This window comes from Gymnoscopelus microlampas, assembly GCF_963454915.1.
Source record: "Gymnoscopelus microlampas genome assembly, chromosome: 15".
Classification (NCBI taxonomy): domain Eukaryota; kingdom Metazoa; phylum Chordata; class Actinopteri; order Myctophiformes; family Myctophidae; genus Gymnoscopelus; species Gymnoscopelus microlampas.
Genome location: NC_139952.1, coordinates 46,928,380 through 46,940,706, shown reverse-complemented (window position 1 = coordinate 46,940,706; position 12,327 = coordinate 46,928,380). Strand labels below are relative to the sequence as shown.

Genomic DNA, 12,327 nt, shown 5'->3' with positions numbered 1-12,327 from the left:
TACACGCTCAAAACGCATCACGACGTGATGCGTTTTGAGCTTGTAGTTCGGCTTTTGTTTACGAAGCCTAAAAAAAGCCAGACAAAGTTTTATTCATAATGTTACTGCGACGCAATTAAAATAGTTAATCTTAACTATTTAAGCGACAGTTAATCAAGCGTCAAGTCAAACGTCATAATCATGACAGCCCTAAAGAGGTTCCTACCTTGAGGCGTCTTCAGGGGAAACCCCAGATGGGCCGAGGTCGACGGCGGAAACCAACCGGCGTTGAGCATCGATGGGGGATACAAAAAACAGAACGCACTGTCGTGAAACTATGCATCAACCTAGACACATACAACACTGTCGTGACTCACTGTCGTGTGATTCTGCATCAATGAAGACACAAGACACACTGAAGTGGAATTCTGTGATGAATCAGAATCGATACAGCCGGTGGAGACCACCGGACCCCCCGATGGGCCTTGGCTTCAGGGGAAACCCCCGATGGGCCGAGGTCGACGGCGGAAACCAACCGGCGTTGAGCATCGATGGGGGATACAAAAAACAGAACGCACTGTCGTGAAACTATGCATCAACCTAGACACATACAACACTGTCGTGACTCACTGTCGTGTGATTCTGCATCAATGAAGACACAAGACACACTGAAGTGGAATTCTGTGATGAATCAGAATCGATACAGCCGGTGGAGACCACCGGACCCCCCGATGGGCCTCGGCGCGGAGGAATCCCCCTAAATCCATGGATAGAGAGAGGCGGAGGCGGGCTGAGACGAGTCACAGGAGGGTGCAGGCAGCCTGGGTCGGTTCACAGGAGAATGCAGGCAGCCTGGGTCGGTTCACAGGAAAATGCAGGCAGCCTGGGTCGGTTCACAGGAGAATGCAGGCAGCCTGGGTCGGTTCACAGGAGGGTGCAGAAAACAGTAGAAACATGAATATAACAAAATTCCAGTGCTAAGTAACATCACATTAAGGGCTTGGGCGGATCCGGACCTCAGAACGTCTAGCCACTACTGTTTTGTTGATTTGTTACTTTTTAAAGGTATTTTTTTCAAGTATACTTTTTAAAGGTTTTTTTTTTTCGCGCTCTTTCTCTCTGCGGGGAAGCTAGAAAGACGAGGCGACGATGTGCAAGGTACCAGCTCGAACACACTGAGCCCAGATGTATTCCCTTGCCGCAGCACAAAGCTAACCCGAGGTTTAGGGTCACTGAACATAAAACACATGTGTGATAGTACCCCAGCGTTACAATATAAACTTTGTTTTTTATCAACTGTCATTTTCTTAATATTCCTTAAGAAGATTAGTTAATGGTTTCATGACGTTCAGTTTTACCACACATTAAAAGTCTCTGTCATGGTCCTTCAAATGTGTATAAAAAGTTTTTAAAAAATACACTCCATTGATCCATGGCAGGTGTTTTTCTGTCACATTTCTAAAGCCTTTTCAACTGCAATGAAAAAATAAATCTTTGCCTGCGGGTGTCGCTGTTGAGGGATTTTGCCTGTCAATCATCCCCCCCCCCCCCAAAGGAAAGGAGAGTGGGCAGGATTAATCGGCTGTGACTTCACTGCCAAAGGGCCAAGCTCAGGCGACAGAAACTCCACTGAATGTTCAAAGTTCTGATTCTTTGGGTGTAATTGAGGTCATAAACCCCCCCCCCCAAAAAAGTGAAAATGAATGTATAGAACCTTTAACATTCTTTGAAAAGTTAAGATTTTTTTTCCCATTCCAAGTGGCTATGACTGACTTCCAAAGTTGGTGGGCCCTGGGTAGACAACCCGGCCTGGCGGAGATTGGCGGAAATCAGTGCTCTGAGGAGGAGCGTTCTAGTTAAGGCAGTCCATTAATTCTACATGGCTCAGCCCTTTAGTAACTCTTGCCTTCATTTCTCATACATCACAGGCAACACACTTTTGCTGAAATGTGATCTGCTGCCGTGGCCCTTTGTAACATTCTAGATACACTGTTTGAACTATTTGTACTTTACTTGAGTATTTCCAATACTCCACTACATCTCATAGGCAAATATTGTACTTTTACTCCACTACAATTATTTGAAAACTTTAGTTACTAACTTTACTTTAGCTTTAATTTTGATTATCATTACAAGACATACATCCACTTCAGCCCTATATGCATTTCGGCCATTTGAAAATAGCCGATCTACAAGCTCACAATGTGTCGCATCGCTACGCATTGTTAGCTTTTAGATCTGCTATTTTCTAAAGATTGATATACATTTGAGAACTTGAAATGGGACATTCTGCACAATGAGTACTTTACTTTTGGTACTTTAAGTACATTGTAATGCCAATCCTTTTGTACTTTTACTCAAGTAAATGTTGAATTCCGGACTTTTACTTGCAACAGAATATTTCTATATTGCAGTAATGGTACTTGTACTTAGGTAAAAAAAATCATTTTTTAACTCATAAGCACTGCGGTCTTCCTCACTACCTCTAAACATTACAAACCACACCACTAACAAAGTTGTTAAAAACACTCAGAACCTGGTTACTATTCAATAGACATTTCCATCTACTGTTCACTCAACCTCCATCTACACTACAACATACATGTGCAACTGGCGGCCGGGGGCCACATGCGGCCCCCACCTTCACTTAATGCAGCCCACAGGTTAATATCAGAATACTGATATATTATTGATTTCAGCTGTTATGATTCCAAACATGCAAACATGACCCGCTTTAATTACTTCAGTCTATATTAGTAGCTTAAATGACTAGTATTAAAATTCTATTGTCTTTTTTATGTCCAACGTATTATTAATTAAGTTCATAAAGTTAACATAAGTATAAGTAAATGCATTGGAAATTAAATAAAAGCTCCTTTTCCAATTCAAAAATAGCACCAAAACAAATCAGGATTCCAATTCAAAAATAGCTCAAAGTACCAAAGTATAAGTACACATTATGCAGAAATGTCTCTTTTAAAGGTTTCAAAATGTATAAAAAATATTTTGAAAATAGCAAGAAGGCAAGCTCACACGTTATGAACTTAGAGATCTGCTAATTGTGTGTGTGTGTGTGTGTGTGTGTGTGTGTGTGTGTGTGTGTGTGTGTGTGTATACACACACACACACACACACACACACACACACACACACACACACACACACACACACAAACGGGCTGAAGTGGTTAATGTATGTTTTGTAATAATCAAAATCTACAAAATAACTAGTTACTAGTAACTTTTCATATCATTGTAGTGGAGTTGAGTAAAAGTAAAATATTTATCTCTGAGATGCTGTGGAGTGGAAGTAGATGTACTGAACATTGGAATCCCAGTTAGGTAAAAAGAAAAAATCCTCAAAATTGTACTCAAGTAGTATTTGAGTACATGTACTTAGTTGCAGCACTGACCGTCATGGATTAACTTCAATCTGGTGTTTGCACTTTCTCCATTTACAGCCTGTACATCTACATAAACGTTCACATTTCAAATATAAAGTGCTTACCACATGACCACGGATGTTATAATTATGTACAGGCCTTCAAAAGTACCCGTATCTTCCATATTGTTTAATAAATAGCATTTTAATCCGATTTGTGGCCATTTTCCTCATAGCGTTACAGGAGTGCAATACATCTCCCAACCGATAGGGTCACGTGGTTTAAAGCATAGGCGAAAGCCGGAGAAAATGGCCACTGACCGGATCAAAATGCTATTTATTAAACTATACGGAAGATACGGGTACTTCTGAGGACCCGTACATAATTGTAACATCCGTGGCCATGCGGTAAGCACTTTATATTTGAAATATGAACGTCTATGTAGATGTACGGGCCGTAAATGAAGAAAGTGCAAACACCAGGTTGAAGTTAATCCATGACTCATGATATGACAGTCATGTTTCAGGGCTAAAACAAACATGATTCATATTCACTTCACACAGCAATAGCTGCTTCATCCTCACTAGTGGTTGCTTTTTTACCAAGTCAAAGAAAAGTGAGATTACACGCAATTTCATCAATTCCTTAATGCTAAGCAGTTAATTAGCTAAGCTACGTAGCTAACACACCTGTAGAAAACTCACCCGTTTCATTTGGATGGAGATAATGTTTCCTCAGTCTGGTCACACAGTGTGTTTTAACAGCTTGTTTTAACAGCCTGGTAAACGCTGATATAACTCTACTTAACGTCCATGTAGAGTAACATTACATAATGACTTGTTTATTTCACTGTAAGAGTTGTTTTACTTTAAAACACAGCTGGGTCACAAACATTTGTTTGAGAGGGGGGAGGGGCCGACCATTAGAGGACTCTTATAGCCCCACCCCTCCCTGCTTCCTAGGGCAGTGGTTCTAAACCTGTGGGTCGGGACCCACAGGGGGGTCCCCACATGATTTTGGGGGTGGGGGTCCCCTGACAGGACTTTTAAGACCTTTTTAATACCAAAAACACAATTACTACATGAAAAGTAATCAACAAACTCAACATCAACAAAATACTATAAAAACTGGTCAAACATTGGCCAAATTGTCAAATAATATAAAATAGCCCAAAAAATAGCCAATCTACAAGCTCACAACGCCTCATGTTGTGAGCTTGTACATCTGCTATTTTCACAATATTTATCTGTGGAGTCAAACTAAATGTAAAGCCTCAACTCCTACTAAGTTCCTGTCAGGGTGAGGGGTCCCCAGTTAAAATATGATTATTTTAGGGGGTCCCCAGTTCAAATATGATTATTTTGGGGGGTCCCCAGTTCAAATATGATTATTTTGGAGGGTCGCAGCCTAAAAAGGTGGAGAACCACTGTCCAAGGGCAGGGTTTCTCAAAGTAGGTGCCCCGGCCCCCGTTGCACCCTAGGGTGCCATGACACAAGTCCAGGGCCAGGGGGTGGGCGCAGAATACTTTGATAATATTTGGAAATCATCAATACATCACTTCAGTTTAACCACTTCACCTCACTGTGTTCTTTTTCCACCTACTGTACACCAAATCTCACAACGCGTGATGTCCCCCCCCCCTCCCCCCACACAATAGGGATGCTGGGGTTCGGCTGGTTAAACGATTTCTTTGGCTATTCAAAAATAGCAGATCTACAAGCTCATAGCGCGGCACCGAGTGCCGCGCTATGAGCTTGTATATCTGCTATTTTTTTAGAAAGATCCTGAAATTTTGTGCAAATCTTTTATATACATTTTTAACTCAAATCTTTGCTTCTGGGGGTCCCTGGAATAAAATATTTGTAAAATCCCCAGAAGCAAAGATTTGAGTTAAAAACTCGGTGCTGCGCTATGAGCAGTGGCGTGCACAGACAATCGGTATATACCAATCGGGTCGCCTAGAAGAGGGTGTCTGTTGCAGACCCCAAACACCCAGTGACTCCACGAAACAACACTGATGATGTGTCCAAGTTTGTGCATCAGTAGATATTTACGGTACATCGAGTATTGAGTGGGCCGTAATCTTTACATTTTATAGATATTTTAAAGCGAATCCTATTTTAAAATATAACTTTCTTTAACCCTCCAAAAGGGTTAGGTTAGAAGGCAGGGGTAAACAAACAAAACAACTTTGTCACCAGATAGAAGCCGTATGGTTGTAGGCCTGTTGCTGATTTTGTCCACTTGAAGGCGACAGAGACCATAGAATAAAAATAATGTAGATGCCTCTCCATGCTGTGTGTGGAGGGGGCGTATGGTGGTAAGTTATAAAATGTCAGGATTGAACTGCTGTTTTGACTCAATGTACGTTTTATTTAGACTAGAATACAATCTGTAGCCACAGATAATGTTTGAGAGCTTCAACACACACTGCCTCTGACTCATGTTTGATTCCATGTGTTTGGTGAAGGGATCCATTGTGGGTTGAGCTGAGCTGTCAGTCAACCACTGTATTCATCCAGCTGTAGAACTTAAAGGGATATTTCACTTTCAAATATGTTTGGGGTCATTTTAACATCTACTCTGGCTTTTGGGATTCACCCCAGACAGTTTTTTAAGTTGCTTTATTCGGTATTTAGATATTTGATATTACATTTATCAGACCCCCCCTTCCTTGTATTGAATGTTCTGTCTGTCTGTCTGTCTGTCTGTCTGTCTGTCTGTCTGTCTGTCTGTCTGTCTCTTTGTTGAGTGTTATACTGTCTGAACCAGGTCCCTCTTCAGAATGAGACCTCAGGTGTCACCTGCAGTGTTGATTTAATCGACTAAAACTATGACGTAAAAATTTCGTCGACCACATTTTTTCACTGACTAAAACTAAATAAAAACTAAGCTATGATGACTAAAACTAAGACTAAATATATTGACAATTTCGTCGACAAATAAAAACTAGACTAAAATGTTAGGGAGTGACTAGTGGATCGGCCTTTGATCGGTCAGCTAATGCTCGCTGTGTGGCTCCGCCAGACGATTTGACCGCGATTATCCGCTCTGCGACGGCTTTCCGACCATTTTCAGATAACTGTTAGATATTCAACTGTGTCCCAGACAGGACAGCAGACAATATCATACAATATGAAAGGAGCTGCGACCACCTTGCGAGGAGATGCACACTACAGCCAATGAGAGCACATTACAGCCACCGCGGCTATGGAAGGTCGGTGGACCTGACCACAACAACTGTCTATGCCAATAATACTGCCTGGATTATTGGCTATTAGAAATGGAACAAAAACAAAAACATCTCCATGTATTCAAGGCTTCATGGGGTGAATAATTGATAGGAAAGGTTTTTTTTTGGGGGGGGGGGGGTATTCCTCTTTTTGTGTTTGACGAGGAGGAACCAGTGTCTTTTCTAAACTGTCTCTGATATCACTATTAAGGCTACCTGTGACCTTTGACCTTTACAGTCCTGTTAAACACCTGTTTAATGCACACACAGACCCCCCCCCCCCCCCCCCCCCACACACACACACACTTCCTGTTTACGAGGGGGAACAGGAAGCATCTGATCTGATGAGGTTTGAAAAAATGCTTCACGTGCCCTCAGAGGAAATGATACACACACACACACACACACACACACACACACACACACACACACACACACACACACACACACACACACACACACACACACACACACACACACACACACACACACACACACACACACCATGTGTCGTCATGAGGGATTGGCAGTGTTGGAAAAAGCACTCAAATTTCTTTGCTTATTCAAAATTCAAAATTGACTTGAGTAAAGGTACAAAAGTATTGCCATCAAAATGTTCTTAAAGTACCAAAAGTAAAAGTACTTGTTATGCAGCATGTCCCGTTTCACAAGTTTTCAAATGTGAAAACTTGTGAAATGACAGCCAGCCAGACAGACAGACAGACAGACAGACAGACAGACAGACAGGGAGACAGACAGGGAGACATACAGAGAGACATTTGAGATGTGAATAGAACTAGGACGGACATAGTGGGTGTGGTCTATCTGAGTGGGGAGTGGTCAAAGAATGCATGTGTCAGAGCATGGGCATGACCATGTGGAGAGCACATGTCTGAACTCCTCTCCCCTCCTCCCTTCCCCTCTCCTCTCCTCCTAAGTGTCTTATGTTATAACGGCACAGTAAATACAGTTCACCAAATGCCATCAGTGACAGTAACAGATTTATAAAATGTCTTTGTGAGATCCATCAATCAACCTTTATTCGTCACATACAATTTTTAAAAAGTAGTATTTTCTAAAATGCAGTGAAATGTATAAGGACAGCCCCACGCATAGTGAGCAATAAAACAAGACAAACAGGACTAAACTAAAACATAAATAATCCATGCCTGTGAATTATACACAAAACTTAGAAAAACTAAATTACAATAATAGTACCAAAGAACTGTGCAGAACAGGCAATATAGATTAACCACCACTCATAAAACACACATAAACAAAGTATAAAACAAAATAAGTCCAACACATAAAAGACCATAGATAGAACACTAGCCCCTTAAAGGACATTAGCAGCAATGACGTCAAACGGATCAGTAGATAAAGTGCTATACAGTAGGTCATTCACAAACATCTGCTCTATTGCAGTGGTTCTCAACCTTTTCAGGCCGTGAAAATATTCATATTTGAACTGGGGACCCCCCAAAATAATCATATTTGAACTGGGGACCCAATCATATTTGAACTGGGGACCCCCCAAAATAATCATATTTGAACTGGGGACCCCCCAAAATAATCATATTTGAACTGGGGACCTCCCAAAATAATCGTATTTGAACTGGGGACCTCCCAAAATAATCATATTTGAACTGGGGACCTCCCAAAATAATCATATTTGTACTGGGGACCCCCCAAAATATTCATATTTGAACTGGGGACCCCCCACCCTGACAAGCACTTGGAATTGTAGGAGTTGAGGCGTTACATTTAGTTTGACTCTGTTCCACAGACAAATATTGTGAAAATAGCAGATCTACAAGCTCACAATGTTTGCCTCTTTCTTATGTAGGCCTACTATTTGACAATTTGGCCAATTTGGTATTAAAAAGGTATTTGTAATATTTAATTTAGAAATATGCAGATATCCTGTATATGGTTTGTTTACTGTAATCATCTGTGGACCCCCTAAAATAATTTGGGGGCCGAGATGTGTCCCGACCCCCAGTTTGGGAACCACTGCTTCAAGGAATCATCCATGACCAATACAGTACGTGCCCAACATGCATGTCATCCATGTTTTCACCCCCCCTTCTAAAGCATGTTGTCATAATCCATCCATATATTATGTACCGTACACATGTAAACTATCTTAGGCTTTATAAACCTACGTTGTGAAACGCATAAAAATATAGAATATATTATATAATATACTTTCAACTTAATCACATTAACAATAATGGACTTGGTCACCTTAATACGGGTGATTCATTTATTACCTTTAGAGTCAATACTAAGTCTTTAGACCGAGTCTGTGGACTGATTACATACAGAGTCTTTTAGACTGATTCCATACAGTCTTTTAAACTGAGTCTTTGGACTGATTCCATACAGAGTCTTTTAGACTGAGTCTTCAGACTGATTCCATACAGAGTCTTTAGACTGATTCCATACTGAGTCTTTAGACTGATTCCATACTGAGTCTTTAGACTGATTCCATACTGAGTCTTTAGACTGATTCCATACTGAGTCTTATTCCATACTGAGTCTTTAGACTGATTCCATACAGAGTCTTTTAAACTGAGTCTTCAGACTGATTCCATACTGAGTCTTTTAAACTGAGTCTTCAGACTGATTCCATACAGAGTCTTTAGACTGATTCCATACTGAGTCTTTTAAACTGAGTCTTCAGACTGATTCCATACAGAGTCTTCAGACTGATTCCATACAGAGTCTTTCAAACTGAGTCTTTAGACGGATTCCATACAGAGTCTTTAGACTGATTCCATACAGAGTCTTTAGACTGATTCCATACAGAGTCTTTCAAACTGAGTCTTTAGACTGATTCCATACTGAGTCTTTTAAACTGAGTCTTTTAGACTGATTCCATACAGAGTCTTTCAAACTGAGTCTTTAGACGGATTCCATACAGAGTCTTTTAGACTGAGTCTTTTAGACTGATTCCATACAGAGTCTTTTAGACTGAGTCTTTTAGACTGATTCCATACAGAGTCTTTTAGACTGAGTCTTCAGACTGATTCCATAGAGAGTCTTTCAAACTGAGTCTTTTAGCGCTTTTCTAGTCGGCCACTCCCCCGCCGCAGCTCTTCCAGTCTGCGTTTCAGCTCCTCCCCTTCCCGGCTCAGCTGCTCCTTGAGCGCCGACAGCCTCCTCTCGTCCGCCCGCATTCCCACGATGCACTGCTGGGCCCTCTTCAGGACGACCACCTTGGAGGCTCTGCCGCTGTCGCTGAGTTCAGGCAGCTGTCGCTGCAGCAGCAGGAAGCTGAGCTTCAGCTCGTCTCGCCGCTGTCTCTCCTGAACGTTGTGGCTCCTGCGCCGATCCACCTCTAAACACCAGACACTGTGGTTGTTGTTCTGCTGTTCACCCCGTTCATACTTGATGCGTTTTGTGGAGGAGGAGGAGGAGGGGGAGGAGGGGGAGGGGGAGGAGGAGGAGGAAGAAGAGGGGGAGGGGGGTGGTGCAGCGTAGTTGTGTTGGTGGATGTTCACATGAGACCTCTTCCTCACCACATGATCATGATGATGATGATGATGAGGGCTGCTTGAGGTTTCTAGCGATGATGAAGAAGCACCTGAGCTGCCTGACCTCCTAGGAGACGCCGTCCTCTGGTTCACTGTCACCACGTCTACCTCCTCTTCCTCATCCTCCTCTTCCTCGTGTTCCTCATCCTCCTGTTCTTCTTCTTCTTCTTCTTCTTCTTCTTCTTCTTCTTCTTCTGGGGAACAGAGGAACATTATGGAGTGTTTACATAACTTCAGATTGATTGATCATTGGTTCTCAAAGAGGGGTCCGGGGACCCCCAGGGGTCCGGGTTAGGGTTGGGGGGGAGGGGGGGTACCAGGGGGTCCCCAGCAAAATTTGTTAACAAAGCGTCACAATCATTTTAACCACTTTAACCATGTTTTACACTTTGGCTATTTTTCAAAAATCTTTAGTTTAGTGAACATTTTTAACACAAATCTTTGCTTCTGGGGGTCCCTGGCACAACATATTTTCAGATGGGGGTCCGCAACCAAATACTTGGGGGGTCCCTGACATGGAAGACTTTCAGGAGAACCACTGACCTGATTGAGTGTGGCAGTGAGGAGGAGAACGGGGGTCCACGGACGGACGCTTCATGACTGGATCCTGGTTCTCGTGCAGACCGCAGGAGAACACCTCACACGGGTCGACACAGTCCTCAGGGAGGTGGTCCTCCTCCTCCTCAGGGACCTCGGCGGAGGATCCCGACCGACCCACATCTTCACCCCGACCGGGCGAGGAGCTCCTCCTCCTGGCCTGGAGGGAAGCCCACCTCTCCGAGACCACCTTCTCCAGCCTCTCCACCGCAGAGAAGCTGCTCCACATGCAGTCCTGCACCACGATGGACCGGAAGAAGGAGTCCGAACGGGAGGCAGCAGCAGGGTCTGTGTCCGCGTCCGGGACCCAGTCCAGATCCAGATCCGACCGGGAGGCATCAGGGCCCGGGTCTGGGACCCAGTCCATTTCCCAGATGAAGCTCTGACTGACGGCCTCGTCTCTCAGACAGTCACCGGAGCCAGGGCTGTGTCAACATCCAGAGATTTTAGTTGACGATACATTGTCACACATATAATTGCAAATAATGATTTATCATTGTGTTTTGGGCATTGAATGATGGAACATAAATGACTTTTTCATTTCATTTCTGTTTGCCCTTTTGGTTTTGTAAGCTAAAATCACACAGATACAATATGACAACATCTGATAACTTAAATATAGGCCTACAAAGAAATGACTGACAACGGCCGGTACAAATAATGAAAATAAATTATGTACTATGTCACAGACAGGTCATATATTATGTAATAATTCAATACTTTCAGTTTCCAATATTATTCAAATATAGCAGAAATAGGCGATGTACAAGCTCACAACGCTTCGCATTGTGACAATTGAGCTTGTAAATAACCTATTTTCGTTATGATTATGCAACATAATTGCAATAATCTCAAATAACTGCGGTGAGGCAATGATGTAATAACGGCGACATGCCTACCTGGAGGTCACAGTGGGGGCGGTGGGGGTGTTTGAGCGGGTCGGAACCAACTCAAACTTCTTCCAGATGTCCTCGCTGAGGGCCGAGCAGGACGCCGGGCCCCGGCCTGGCCCCTCTGATGCTGCTGCTTCTGGGTAGAAGTTCTGCTCCTTCTCATCGGCACAGAAGAACCAGGGCTGCTCCAGGTCGTAGTCACTGTGTATCATCATACTGCTGCTTAAGAGCTGATGCATGTTCTGCAGAGAAACATCATTATTATTATACTGCTGGTTAATAAGATCTGATGCATGTTCTTCTGCAGAGAAATTACATAAATACATAACAGTTTATCATACTGCTGCTTAGGATCTGATGCATGTCTGCAGATAAACTACTTTAAATGAATACATAACAGTTTAAATTATTATTCTGCTGCTTAAAATCTGCTGCATGTCTGCAGAGAAACAATGTGCTGTGTTGTGAGCTTCTCTTGGCGACCACCCCTTAGAGTGCCCTGGACTTTCACCAGTAAAGCCCGTACTTCTCCGTACATGTACAAATGCAAAATATAAGGTGCTTACCCCGTTGCCCCAGATGTTAACTAGCGGTTCGGAGTCTTTCTGCAATGTATTAGTCCGTATTTATCAATAGATATGCGTTTTAATCCCTTCTGTGACCGAATACCATTTTTTCTCCCTGCTTTACTTCCTTTTTACATT

General features: G+C 42.8%; 1 protein-coding gene across 1 annotated transcript; it reads right to left on the bottom strand.

The window, feature by feature from the left end:
- Positions 1 to 9,311: 9,311 nt before the first annotated feature.
- On the bottom strand, positions 9,312 to 11,862 carry LOC311061828 (transcriptional regulator Myc-A-like; the record flags this gene model as incomplete). Its single annotated transcript, XM_084080525.1, has 3 exons — positions 9,312 to 10,327; positions 10,677 to 11,155; positions 11,630 to 11,862. 3 exons carry the CDS (start codon positions 11,860 to 11,862, stop codon positions 9,657 to 9,659), a joined length of 1,383 nt encoding a protein of 460 aa, XP_083936651.1. The 3' UTR covers positions 9,312 to 9,656.
- Between the last annotated feature and the right edge of the window lie 465 nt (positions 11,863 to 12,327).